This window comes from Cyprinodon tularosa, unplaced genomic scaffold, assembly GCF_016077235.1.
Source record: "Cyprinodon tularosa strain WSP-4 unplaced genomic scaffold, ASM1607723v1 ctg1006, whole genome shotgun sequence".
NCBI classification, from domain to species: domain Eukaryota; kingdom Metazoa; phylum Chordata; class Actinopteri; order Cyprinodontiformes; family Cyprinodontidae; genus Cyprinodon; species Cyprinodon tularosa.
This window is the reverse complement of record NW_024037790.1, coordinates 47,838-62,525: the sequence shown is the minus strand read 5'-3', so window position 1 is coordinate 62,525 and position 14,688 is coordinate 47,838. Positions and strand designations below refer to the sequence as shown.

The 14,688-nt window shown below is 42.1% G+C and overlaps 2 protein-coding genes across 4 annotated transcripts in view; both read right to left on the bottom strand.

Moving 5' to 3' along the window:
* The window catches only part of setd5 (SET domain containing 5), a 36,403-nt gene extending 32,435 nt beyond the window's left edge, over positions 1 to 3,968 (bottom strand). For all 3 annotated transcript variants that reach the window (XM_038276659.1, XM_038276676.1, XM_038276669.1), the window contains exon 1: positions 3,523 to 3,968. The gene's annotated coding sequence lies outside the window, so the exon portion shown is untranslated. The remainder of the gene's footprint in view (positions 1 to 3,522) is intronic.
* A 2,686-nt stretch (positions 3,969 to 6,654) lies between these two features.
* On the bottom strand, positions 6,655 to 14,084 carry si:dkey-19e4.5 (UBA_like_SF and PTH2 domain-containing protein). The gene is made up of 7 exons (XM_038276646.1): positions 13,902 to 14,084; positions 12,329 to 12,442; positions 11,459 to 11,530; positions 11,272 to 11,346; positions 7,860 to 7,957; positions 7,488 to 7,602; positions 6,655 to 7,401 (listed from the first exon to the last, which is right to left on the bottom strand). The coding sequence occupies exons 2-7, from the start codon at positions 12,434 to 12,436 to the stop codon at positions 7,315 to 7,317; spliced, it is 555 nt and encodes a 184-aa protein (XP_038132574.1). The 5' UTR covers positions 12,437 to 12,442; positions 13,902 to 14,084; the 3' UTR covers positions 6,655 to 7,314.
* Between the last annotated feature and the right edge of the window lie 604 nt (positions 14,085 to 14,688).

Below are 14,688 nucleotides of genomic sequence, written 5' to 3'. Positions count from 1 at the left end.
AACTTCACGTCACCTAAATACAGCTTAAAGGACTAAGAGCTAGAGATAAAACTGTGGATTTCTCGGTTTTCTGACTGCATTGCTCACGTGAATGTGTTGGCAAGGCTTCGCTTCCTTCCTAACAAAAAATATGTTCCTACTAACCTTGACTATTTGTGCATTCCACAGATCTCCAAACTTTCAGAGGCCCATAGAAGGGTGTACATCCTGCAGACAGGTCCACACACACAGGAATTCGGCCGTCCTTATTAGGACTTTTCACTGACTTCCATTTTTCGTGGACAATTACATGAAATTTGGCTACCTACAAACACCTAGAAGGTTCATTTTATGCGTTATTTAAAGCTAATCAATTCATTCATACAAGAAACATTTCCACTACGGTGATAAAAACAGCACTGAGTCATAACACGGTGGGCAGAGAAGCTCGGGTTTGTTCAGAAAGCAGCCGGAGGCTCATTCTGAAATTTCCTGTGGCAGCTAGCTGACTCCATGCTCACACAGAGCAGGCTGCGCTTCTTCTGTCTGTCAATAAGCACAATGTTTGTTCAAGATAACAAGAAGGCACAGGTCAGGGGGCGTGTTGGAAAGATCATGTTACCACTGCTTCCAAGTGGCCAGGTTGGAAAGCTGCAGCCACACGGTCTATTAAAAGATGTGAAACATATTCAGAGAATGTCAGCTCCAACCAATGAAAGTCTGCCCCACACACGCCAATCAGGTTTGCACACATCAAAATCAAACCAAATGCTTGGCAAGGCTCCAGTCCAACACCCACACAAGGAAAGGTACGTTTCATACTTCTACAGCAAGGTCAACGAGGTCCCAGGTAAACGGTAAATAAAGTTTCCAAAAGCTCTCTGTGTGGCCCATGATCTCACTGACAATCAGTAAGCCACAAAGCATTAAAAATGTTTTCACTATGATAACCTGGATATGACATAGTGAACAAATGACATTGCAAATAAAAATGAAAATGCAGAATTGAAGGCCATGGATCCAGTTTCAGACCGAAAGATAAGAAGCGCAGACAAAGCAAAGGTGTGTGATGAATAACAGCAGCCTAGAAGCAGGCAGACGGGACACAGCTGGGTTAGAGATCACAGCAAAACACAAACATGATTTAAAAAGAACAAACAGGAAGTACTCTCTCCAGGTAATCAACATCTTTAAAATTAAACGACTGGATCGGGTGATCGTTAATGAAATGCAAAAAGAACACGAGTACGGACTGCTCAAGTCCTGTTCTTAAAAAGAACACAGGAAAGTCTGGACTCTGGGAGAACGAAAGCACGCAGAATAAATCTGGGTCAGTTGGAACAGCAGCGTACTGATGACATCACCACATTCAAAGCTAGTCTGGAGCCGCATTTCACCTGCTGTTATTAATAGAATATAGAGAATAAAAGATGACATTTCATTTAAAACCTTTGTCAGAGCCAGCGGTACTTCACACACAGCTATGCTGTAAGCGGGCCAACGGTAGCCCTGGCCGCCGCAGACGGGCCAGCGGTAGCCCTGGCTGCTAATTCTCTTGGAAGGTCCTCCCAGTTTCAGAATTTTAGTATAAGTTCTCGCTCCAATCTTAAGACGTAATTTTATTGAACAACGGCAACAGAAGAGAACTTTTAACTTAATACTCTGATCTCTGTGAGCGCTAACCTGGAAGCTGCTGCTGCCGCAGTGCATGCTGGGACAGCTGTCAGTCTGGAGAACGGACAAGTCCTCTCTGATGCATGTTGGGTAAAGAGGGAGGGGACAGAACAACATCCGGGGACTGCTGTTCTAGTGAATTGGAACAGTACTAGGGCTGAGGCTGATGACGTTTCACGAGGACACGAGAATGCACAAGTACACAGATTGAAAAACAGCCTTAGAGTCTGACAGAACAATGCAAGATGGAATCCTAAGAGCAGGAACATACCCGCTGTAGCAAAGCCCAAGGTTATTCATATGAACTAATCACATGTTTGGAGAGTTCAGGGAAAATGTTTTGCCATAAATATTGCATGTTATTCCCTTATTCACATGCATTTTAAGAGCAAACCAGCAAGCCTTCAATGATAGCACCCACAAATTAAAATGTTTGCTTCTTTAAAAGTTCCAATGTGACATTTATAAAGGAGAAAATATCAAACTAATGCAGAGTCTCCAGAAAATATACACAATTATTTAAGAGTTTAAAACGAGATAGTGAGGTGTAAAAGCGTTTCCCTAAGAAGTGGCCCATCGCTGGTACCGGAGATCAACAACACTACCGAGATTTCCTCCCACTGAAACAACAAACATGGGGGCGATACCAGCCGCTCCTCTCAGCCTCCACCGAGGCAGGAAGCGGAGCTAACTAACTACAAGATCAGGCTTTCTCATCGAGAACATTCACACGTGTTAGAAAAAGGAAACCATAAGTAAAAAAAGGAAAAAAATAAAGCAGACAAGGTTCGACTTTGAACCAGGGATTGTTTGCTTTCACATCAGGCAGGGGATGAGCTTACCGAGGCCGCCTTATGGCAGCAGATCCACCGGCCCACACCACCCAGGAGGACAGTCACACCACAGATGAGCTGATGGAGGCTACAGACCGCCACACACAGCTGAAGAACAGCCACCAAGTTAGCCCAGCGGCTACTAGCATTTGCTGCCCGGTTGGTATGCTAGCTGCTGTTAGCAGCTAGGCTAGGAGTCGTCGAAAAAGACATAACTGCAGGTGGAATAAAAGTTTATTTTCAAAAGGTTTTATCTCATTGGACACCCAAAGAAAGCCTAACACCATGCGGCCAAAAAAACAACCACCTAAACGGTTATATAAACAACATTTCTAACGGTTAGCCTGCCCACTGCCTGTGAACCTAAAAGCATCACAAATATGACACCAGACTTATTTAAAGCTTTAACTGCACTATTAAAAAAATAGACATAAACAGGTAAATAAAGCAGCGCTTTAATAACAGACCTGGTGATGTTATAACGCCTCTTTGGGGGAAACTTACTCTAAAACCCCCAAGGAGACGGTTCATTTTTCACTTATTTGCACCAGTTCTACCGCATTCAATCCAAAAACAAATCACTAAATCTACTAACACCGACGATGGAAATAAACAGGGTTTTGTTTTTCAAAATATTGCACATGTATAAAAGTTTTTAAATCTGAATACAGGGTTTGATCGTGATTATTTGAAAAACTGGCATAAATAAGTAATTCTGACGATGCAAGAAAACTAAGAAAAAAAAAACAACACACGAGGGACTGATGAAAGAGGCAGAGAAGCAGCAGCCCTGGGAGGATCACTGCCTCCACATCTGATCTTAGCTGCTGTTTTAGCTAGCAAACACATCACATTCAGAAGGAAATACTAACGTCTCCAACAGAAACTTGTTGGAAGAAACTTCAGTGGAAGCAGGTTGTCTGCTAGCCCAGTTAGCCGCATAGTCATGGCAGACAGAAAACAGGGTTGATTTGGTTCAATTCTTCATAAAAACCTTAAAATGTAAAACAAGGTGTTGCATATATCAGGTGCTTACCTAAAGAGTCATTCCAAATCCCTTACAAACCAGACAGAACCGTGGAGTATGGAAGTCCTTGGAGTATCCCAACATCAATTCCAATTAGACCAGTAGGCCTGGATATCCCCCTCGGAGTCTCCTCTATCCTTTGCCCCACAAGTAGCTCCCTCCTCAAGGCTAGGAAACAAAGTTCTTGCTATCTCCCAAAAAATGTCGAAAAGTCAAAACCCTTGTGTTGTTAGGTTCCTCTAAATCCATAGGTGTCTTTTATAAATTCCGGTTAACAACTCCAGTGATGTGTCTTTTATATTTACAGTCGCTGTTTATTATGGGTTATACACCGCTGGATGTGATACGGGGGCTCCGGTTCTGTCTCGGGTACTAACGCTCTCCGGAGCGCCCATCCCCCCTCCTCTTCGCCGGCTTCCACCACAGGCCCCAACCAAACGGACACACAATCAAGCTACGGGGTTTCCGATGCTTTCGTGCAGGGGCAGGCAGTATGGGTGGGCCTTCCAGATGTCCCGCCTCTTGCCGTTGATTGGACCTTAAAATTTGTTTCCTTCGGTTTTACGGAAAATACTTGAATTCTATTGGTGAGTTGAAGTGTCGATTATTAGTTTCCATTGCAGGATGAAATAGGGCGAGTACCTCTCCAGTCAGAGGGTTTTATCCTTTAGTTTCAGGGCGGTGAAGCACACGGAAAGGAGCATGTAGATGGATTTGGGAGCCAGATTGCTACTCCAAGGATATATGTCGACTTCGATGCCGGAAATTTTCTTTAAATATAACATTCCAATGGAGCTAACCTAATTTTTATAGTGGGATTACCTTATTTTATGTATTTAGAACTTGTTTGTTCTGGAACGAGTGCTGTTTATGCATAATGGTAATCGTTAGCCGCACGGGGTCTCTTGGGCTCATTTCCAGGGCTGCAGGAGGCAGGGTTAGCCCACTGGGTCAGCCCCACCTACCGGCCTGTCACTTACATCTGGAGGGGGAAAGTGGCCCTCTCCTCCGGCTTGGATTGTGACTTAAATCCTTTTCAGACAGAATTATTTCACTGCTACGCAGACGCCAAAATAAACGGCTTAGTGAAATGTCCGAGGCTGACAAAGGACCGCCATGTTGTTTGGCAGCCAGAGGTGTTTCATTCTGACATGGAACCACATCCTCACAGGGAAACACCAATCAGGAACAATGAACCGATACCTTCCTGCAGCTTTCTTTAACATTAGCTTTGTGTAATTCAAGATTACGTCATCAGCTTTGTCATGTCATAAGACCAGGGGGCGGCCTGCGATTGGACGCGCTGAAAGACCCAACGTCATGTGTTGCAGGGAGGGGCAGGAAAGTCAAGCCTCGGAAATTGGCGGCCTAGTGTAGATCCTGGAATCCTGAGGTTCAAAGTTCAAATCCCACTCCCGCAGACTGCCACTCTGGGTCCCTTAGCAAAACCCTTATCCCCCCCCTGCTCCCCGGGCGCAGCACAATGGCAGCCCACTGCTCCCCAAGGGGGTGGGTTAAACTCAGAGTTAATTCAGTGACTCTGAGCTTGTGGAACAGTGGAATGACAACCGCTGAGAAAAATGGGAAGGAATTGGACAGGAAAGAAAATGGTTTTAAAAACTAGTTGAGGCCTTCTAGATATTTAAAGCTGTCAATGGCTGTCACTACCCGATCCCTTCTGCGCATGCGCCATCAGCTCATTTGCGCTTCCCGGTCGCCCTCAATTTTATTTTGTTAAAAAACCTAAATTAAACTACGGCTCTGTTCGAATTCATGGGCTGCATCCTCTAAGTAGGCGGTCTACCTGGACTGGATCATTCGAAGTCCGTGAAAATAAGGAGACCGGAAGAGTTTTGGCTGTGAATTCAAACAGGTCTACCCTGTGGCGGGTAATAATAATATTCAACAACAACAAAAAATCTCTTATTGTGCAAAAACCAATAAAATCCTATCAGATTTATAGTCCCCACACTGCAGATATGTTAGAATCTGTCCTTAAATTCCAGCCAAACCCATTTACACAGTAAAAGATAAAAACCTTTAGATAAATCAAACATTACCACCACATATCTGACTCTATAAGCATTAAAACAACTATTTTCATTCATTTCACAAGGAACTATTCACATACTTGTATTATATTAAACTGAACTTCCAATTTTCACCACTGTTCGGCGCCATGTAACCTTTCCTCTGATCACGGAGCAGCCGGCTTGATTGATCTCGCAATGAATCCTGGGTAAACCAAGGATACATCGGCCCCGTCCTTCAAATCGGGCTGTTTTATCAGTCGTCTCCTACGCTACTTGCGGTGGCTAACTTTATCAGCTTTGGATTTAAAATTAAATCTAGTCTGAGTTTTATTTTTTCCTTTCGTGATAATATTATGGTCTATAGTGCATAATCCAAAGAAACAAACAACTAAAATGCAGATAAACATGGTTTAATCAGATTTACTGATGACGTCAGAGAAGCTGTTTAACGGAGAAAATGGAAAAAAACATTAAAATAATGAACCTTTTAATGGATGTGACGCTTCTTCTTCTCTATTATGGCAGATCGCAAGCATACCGCCACCTACTGTACGTGTGTAACAACTACATCTATCAAATTTTATTTTTAATTTTGTATTCTGAAGATAATTTCCTTCATCCTTTATATTACCTTCATTCCCTGATATTCCTTTCAGGCTCCATTCTTGGGCCGTCCTTCCAACCATTCTTCTCAATTTCTTCCTTTCATGTTCATAAGTTTTACAGTTCATCGGTACATTTTATTTTTCTCTGCATCCTTCAAATTTATCAATTTTTTCCTCTTAATCGCTTTTTTCTTACTTCTGTTTCATTAATATTTCCATTTAATACAGACTTTTGTACTTTAGAGATTCCTTTTTTTTTTATCTTCATTCCACCATTTTTTCCATTTCTTTACTCTGAAGTGAGTAATTGTAATGTTTATTTCTCCCTCTAAGGCTTTCTTCCATCTGCTGAATAAAAACCAAACAGCACAGATGACCTCAGCCAGCCACAGGGAAGGAGGGGGGGGGGGGGGGGGGGGGGGGTGTTACGAGACGCCGCTGTATGGCCGGAAGGGGCGTGGCTACCCCCTCCATCAGGATTACATATGAAGCACACCATCAGCATTGATTATGTAGGTTTTTTAATGATCAACAGACTGATACAGCAACATCAGGACTAACAGTTTATACGACAGTCTTCTAATGTCAGATTAAATAGTCATACATTTTACATCTCATGCATAATCATAACTCGGCACCCAAAATGCGACACTATGAGCAATAAAATATAACCACAAACACATCCATGTTTAAATGACCTAAGCATATCATCCATGGCGGACATATTTAGAGCCAGTTCCAAATGTTAGTGGAGTTTTTGGTGCCGGGTTTGAGCTTTGATACAAGTTAGAACACAAATGTGAAACAAAGAATTTCCTCATTTACCTAAAAACTGAATCTTTGCAGTCTGATAAGATGACAACATGTGGACACAGAAAGCTTGTACTCTGGAGGTTATATCATTCAGGGAGGCACAGAAACAACCACTAAACTAACCATCACCAGTGGGACAGTGCTTCTTTGACCGGCTAGGAAGAAGGTGGGTGGAAATCGGATTCAGGAATGTCCTCTTCCTGATAGTAACAGTAAACGAGCGGTGGGTTGATTCAGTTCCGGTTCAGTGCGGTTTTAGCCCATGGAACCCAAACGTTCTTGTGCCTCTGAGAAAGGCTGCCCCCTCCTGGTTGATTGGTGCCACTGCAGAGATTTGTCTCCAAAGCCCCTCAGAGCAGCTTCAGGCTGCCGGTGACATTGTTCACCATCTCCTCTGCTCCCATGAGGGCCAACACAGTGCGGGACCCAGACTCCACCTGCAGAGACGGTTGTTATTCCATAAAAAAACCTTCATCAGACCGATAGATGACTCAGTTATTCATCTGCTGCCTCAGAGACCCACCTGGGTCAGACCTGCATCCTGGACCAGGTAGGTGGGCAGGTTGAGGCTCAGGCTCAGGGCCTGGAGCTCCAGCAGGTGGGCCACGTTGGTGCCTTGGAGCACCACCTTCTTGGCGCTGTATGAACAACAAACTCACATCATTTACATCTTGGAAAAAAGTCAGCAAACACGCTGGTCAAACTGGTGATTCTGTCACTATCCAGCCACTGTGGGAACCTGGGTGCAGAGGTGTTTCCAAATATTACTGGTATCCCACAACGAACACCATGAAATTTATTGTATAAATTCAATAAAACAGACTAAATCTACCAGGATAAGGTGGGAGGAGGTTTTCCTGGTTCCTGGAATGTCTGGGATGAGAATGGGCCTTACCCGCTGCTGTCCCACTTCCAGGCCATTTCCCTCCAGCTGTTCTTCTCCTGTAGAGCCTGGTACAAGCCCACCGCAGCGTGACCCACCTGGGCGGCGAGCTGCACACATTCAGCACCGGGGACGTTACTGGGACCAGCAGACAGCCTGTCCCTACCCCATCCGCACCATCAGCTCATCGTTAACCAGATATACATCCCTAAAATAGCGAGCGTACTAAACCATAACATGTTAACACTAGAACTCCCAAGGCCGTCATTTTGACGGTTCTGATATTTTATAGGGAAAGAACTTTATTTACATTATTCATACGTTTCTCATGTTTACTTCCTTTATTTCCGCATCGTTTCTTTTATAAAATAAAAACATAAAAAATAAATCAGGTTAATTTTACCTCCATCGCCCACAGCAGTCATTCTGACAGCTCTATTAGTTTTGCATTGTAAATTCTGTGGTTGATCGACCTTCAGTACCGTTGCCTAGCAACCATCATTCTACCCAGAAGTCTTTGGATAAGACGGAAATATTGGCTTTCAGAGGAAACCTAAGGCGGCTGACGAGTCTGAGGATCATCAACGCAGACAGATCAGTGACCCATCAGACGATAGTGAATCTTCTAAGGTTTGACATCACCTGAGCCGGTCCGCTCAGCGGCCCAAACCACGGCCTGCGGGCTACTACAGGTTAGTGTGGATGTGTTGAATCCGATGATTAGAAAGTATCCTGTAAAAAGCTCCAAGGCGAAGGCGGCCTGAGGCTGCATTATATGATCCCCTGGACATCGCAGCTATAAACGCCTCTGGTTTGTCTCCTGCAGAGATTTTATCCTTGAACTGGTGAAACAGTTGCGTGCCGACCACATGCGATCCGCAGGTTACTAGCCCCCCCCCCCCCACCCCTCTGCAGTAGAGCATCTTTGGCGAGGCAAAGAAAGCAGCGCCAGGAGCGTCAGCACGGCATAAAAAACGCTCATATGATGTTTCTCATAAACGTGAAAAGGAGGTGTGCAGGAAATGTTTGTGGGGAAAATCAAACTGTAATTTCAAACTTTGAACCTGTGCAGTAAAACAGTCTGATTTAGTTTACTGATTTATCTTTAATACAAATAATACAGCCTTTAAAAATATATATTCGACCTGTTTTGAGGTTTACATATTCACAATGAGCTTATATCGCACACTAGATCTATTTCTGTTGATGACATCATCACTAGGCCTGTCGCGATAATCAATAAATCAATTAACCGAACGATAAATAAAAATTATCCACATCATTTAATTTATCGGCTATATCGTCTGCCTGTGTTTTTCTCCTATTGATGACGCTGGATGAAGACTCCAGTGCCATCTACTGACCCCTCCCCTTCCTCATTTTTGAGGGAGGGAGGAAGAGTGGACTGTCGCATCAGGTAGTACTTCTGCAGCTTTAGAGCCCCATGAGGAGTTAGCCAGGTAAAAAAAAAAAAAAAAAAACTTGTTATGTTGGGGGGGGAAGCTCGAAATGGAACTGGTTTAAAAGTCGAGCGCAACAGCCGCAGTGTGGGAATATTTCAGATTCAAACCAAATGACCGAGGCGAACCGCTGAACCTATGCGAGCCAGTACGTCGCATTTGTCATAAAACAGCAGCAACTGAGAGCAGTAATACAACCAACCTTCACATGCAGCTAAAGGTACAACCGCCCAGCAAAGTTTCTCCAGCTGGAAACAAAAATTACGAGCGGTGATCCGCCTGCGTCTTCAGGTTTGCGACAGTCCTCCATCACTGAAGCCATTAATCAACAGGCAGCATAAAAAAACGACGTTGCAAAGTGGCGCGCGCTCAGACAGCGTAGTTCATTTAATTGCTAAAGAGATGCTTCCATTTAATGTTGGTGAAAAGCCGGCATTTTGAAAAATGTTGCAACATTTGATAGACAGGATGAACTCCCGAGGAAAACATACATATTACAAACATAATACCCCCACATACGTTTTTATTTCCACTGTGGTTTTATCTTGTGCTTAGTTTTTATTTAAGTGCGTTTTTAGTTAACAGAGACTGAGAATCCATTAGATTTTTATTTCTCGTTTTATTTTTTTTAACCAGTTCCAGTGTTAAGTGTTCTGTTGAAAATAAAGTGTGTTTATCTTTGGCAGGAAAATGCATGCATTATTACGTCATTTCCATTAAATGGTGACAGGCCTAATCATCACTACTCATGCGTTCCATTGGGAAAAATGGCGTCCGTCAAACAGGCGGCCAGTGGGAGTTCCAGTTTTAAAGGTTATTGATGTATTTCCTGAGAAAATAAAAGCATTTAAATCCTTTCTGTTTAATCACTCTGTTCCTGATCTGTACAGGAAATGGGATCCTGCACTAATTCCAGGAGCTAACTTTAGCAGCTTTGGATTTAAACATCAATCTAGACTTTTAGAATTTAATATTTTCCTTTCCTGTTAACATTATGGTATATAGTGCGTAAACTAAAGAAAGAAACAACTAAAATGAAGTATAAATATGGTTTAATCAGATTAACTGCTCTGAGCATGTCCCATGATGACGTCAGAAAATTTAAAAAGCATTAAAATAGTCTCAGAAAAGTCATAAAACAAATATAGGTATTAGCATTTTTTTATAGCAATTTAAGTGTGGAAATAAGTGCTCTTAGTACCATGATTGCATCATTTATTGAAACCTATATCTGTCTGCACAGATGAGCTGATAGTACGGATCGTAAAGTAGGGCAGGAATAAAAAAAAGTGATTATTTTTAACAGACACTGTGATTTTACCTCGTCTTTCCTGTGCACTAACTCCTAGCCTTTAGCTGTTTAGCATTTTAAACATTTTGCTTACCCACAGTGCATTGCTGCAGACCATTACTGTAAGCTTTGTGTGAAAAAGTGCTTCCCTCTGCATGCATGCATGGATCTGCTGCTAGCTGCTACTCTCTCTATGATAATCCCACTGCTACCGCCCCCTAGAGGGCTGAAGGGACATTGTTTTTATATCTTACTCTTCTTAAATATAGTGTAATTAAAAATTGTTCCCTCTGCGATTTTAAAATTGTGCTTTGTTAATTGCAAATGCAACTAATTGCCCAGCCCTATTGTAGAGAGTTCGTGTACCGCCCCCTGCTGCTTGTTGAAGGGTACGGTCACTTTCTGCTCAGAAAGGTGCAAGTCATGCTGAAGATGATCGTTTATATTTTCAAGCCGATTATTTCACCTTATCTCTCAAAAATCAAGTGTTGTTGATGGATTGCTGAGCAAACATAGCTAAATTGTGTTTCTTTTTATAACAGAGATAAAGTTTCCTGTTCCTTTAGTCATAAGAGCCCTAACAAGTGGAACCTTTCAGCTCAGATTCAACAAATCTGAAAATTCACAGGCTGGTGGAATCTGATCTTCACCATGACTGAAGCGCTGGATTTACCTTTCCAACACCCATGCCAAGGTCCATGTTCACCACAAACACCATCTTGAACATGAGGTCATCGTCCCCCTCCTCCTGTGTGTCACACCGTAGACAAAGGCACACTGAGATTTGGATTTGGACAAACTCTACTGGGTCTAAAGTACCACCGTGTACCTGCAGGGGACTAAGGCTAGCTTATGGGCACCTCATTCTCCAGTTTGTTGAAGTAGTACATGGCCGCCTCCTCAGCAGACACATTCCGAGTGTGCAGTAATGCCTGAAGGGACCAACAAGACAGATTCAGATACATAGAACCTTTACGCATCCATTACTAGAGCAGATCTGTGTGAATAGATCCATAGACGCCTCACTGGACGCTGGCCACCGTGCCTAGCGGGCGGCCATCTTGGGTCAGACCACAGTTCCAACAGCTGCTGTCAGAATGAATATGAGGCGCCTTAGATCTCATTTTGATGACATGAAAGAGTCAGAGATAATATCACAATAATCTCTTACATGTCAGAAACCCTTAAAACCAAAAAAAACATTTTCTAAAATATAAAGATATATCATATATGGCACACATTAACTGATTAAAGAACAATTGTTCACATAGACAGAAATTATACAGAAACAGTTTGAAAAAGAGTTGTGGAAAAAGTTTAGAAAACTTCTAAGGACAAAAAGCCTTTAGACACATGTGTGTGTATATATATATATTCACACACACACACACACACGTAAAACATAATATATTAATATATAACTTTGTATACATCTGATGCAGTTTGAGTTCAGTTTAGTGTTTAAGCTGAATAAATCTGTGTAATGTAACTGAAAGGTTATTTTAAAATATCTTTTGGTCTTGTGACATCTAAGAGATGATTGTAATATTATCTCCGACTCGTCTTTCATGTGATTAAAATCAGATCTAAAGCGCCTCCTGTTCATTCATAACAGCTGTCTGAACTGTGGTCTGATCCAAGATGGCCACCCTCTAGGTACATTGGCTTCACTGCCGACAGCGTCCAATGAGGCGTCTATGTGTATAATGTCTATGTGTAGATCTATCTACCTGTTTGGCTGCTTCCTCTGGGATGTCCAGCTCTCTAAGCTGCTGCAGGAACACAGGGTTCACCTCCTGAGGGCCACAGTTTGGCCCCGGCTCCTCTGAAGGCTCCATCACCGCCTGCAGGAAGAGAAGCAGTGAAAGCAGCTGTACCTTTTCCCACCCCGGCGGGCCCGGTAAAGGGCCCTGCTGATCTTTATCTGTTTATAGAAATGACCAAAACAAACTCGCATGGTGTTTTATCCACACATCTTTCAAATGGGGCTTTAAAATTTCTAAAATATGTTTCCATTTTTTTTTTCACAAATACTTTTTTGTTTTAAATCTGTGTAAACAAAATGAGATTTAAAATTTCACCTGAAATGTGTGCCTAGAGGCTCAGACTTTTCTAAGGAGGGGTCAGAGGTCATTGTGCGATCATTTCAGGTGATGTAACCGGCATGCGTTACGTTAGCTGCTCTGTTATTCTTATTTACTATTCAGTTAGGTGATATTATTGGTAAATTTCAATGAAACAACGGCTAAATCTTAATAGCAAAGGCTTTTCCTTATGCTGAAGGTCTCCAATAATGGAAATCAGCATATTTGATTATATCAGATACCCTTTTATGAGCGGGAAAATTAATTTTTGCACTTTTGGCACCACAGCACTAAAATCCAATTTCCTCCTAGATCACTGCCCACTAAAACCTTTGTGGAACAAACATGCTTCAACTAATTCAGTCAAAATTAGCCTGAATTATAGTCAAGATGTGGATCTATAAAGTCTGAGGTTCTTCTAGAGTTTCTAATGGGCTTTCATGGTGTTTTTTGTTTATTTGGGAAATAAAATTTGGGGGAGACAAAATATTTTATTTTTTTTTTCTTTGGTTAATCACCTATAAATCAGACATGGTAACATTTAAAATAACGGTTCCACCTGAAAAATATTCCTCAATGCCTTTCTGTCACACAAACAATTATATTTCTGATCTATAGTTTGGGAGCTGAACTTGTTTTATTTTACATGTATAATTCGCTCCTCAGACCCTCAGGGCTTAAATAACTATTAACTGAAGTGAAAATCCAGCAGATCTAAAAGCAGAATCTGCTCTGATTAAACTGAATGTCAAGCCGGGAATCACCTCTGATGCTTTGGAGCATTAAGTTAATATTCTAAAAGAACTAATCTAAGATTTTAAGAGGGAGTTAAGGAGACAATTAAACAACTATGACGTGACTTCGCAGCTACGTAAATGTTAACGGGACATCCAATAGCCCAATGTTAAAATAGTTTTCTTTAAACTGCTGTATTTATGGTGAACATGACTTAAGGTAAAGAGGAGGCACGTTAATAAGGATTCTGCTAATGAATGGAGGCCAGAGAGCTTCAAGCTAACGGCTACATGCTACATCAGGTTAGCAGTAATAGCTGATCATTTAACAACGGTGACGTTTCAACTTTAATGTTAGTCTAATTATCCGCTAAAATGTCTAAACATTTTCTCCACATCATCTCTTATTCAGCCAAATCTTTGCTGAGTGGCGCTAACAGTTAGCTTTAGCCTGAGGTAGAATCCAGCTAACTTCCTGCTGTTACCTGTTTGATCCGGTTTGCTCTACAGCAGCAGCAACTCTAATCTAAGCAGGCTTCTCCAAACCTCAAATATCACACACAAGACGCGGAATGGATCCGTCAATAAAGCAGTTTTCTATGCCGCTCTCCCGCTGTTGTGAAGCGCGTCATTCCATTCCTCCATTTTGAGCACTTCCTGCTCTTTGCCAGCCGCATACCGCCCCCTGGCGAGCGGAGTCCGCAGGTCAGGACCAGCATTTAAAAACACAGATACATGTAAACAGGTTATGTTCTCCCTAAATAAAACATGAATATTTGTTTGTGATCCTTTTACAGTTTCCTTTTTTAACAGAACTAATCGTTTGTGTTTCTATCTGTTCATTGATCATGTAGGTAAATAAATTAGATTTTTTTTCTTTTGAGAATCCTTCAGGTTAAATGTCTGCACTAACACCAAACACATCCAGGCTGCTTTTCTAAAATGACTGCAGAGGTTTGCCTTTACAATTAGAAGGGGATTTTCTTGGTCATGAGACTCTGAATTAAGAAGTTGCTGATGTTAAACTCTTTCTTATTATAACCCTACTAATTTATATATACAGGTCCTTCTGAAAATATTTGCATATTGTGATAAAGTTAATTATTTTCCAAAATGTGATGTGTGTTGACGCGATTCGTGGCCGCAGCCTTGTGTCCTCTGCAGGCCATATTTGGACGACTGGCTCATCTGTGCACCCACAGAAACTCAAGTCGCTGCAGACACACGCACCTTGCTCGATCACATAGACCTATTGGGTCTTCGTGAGAACTG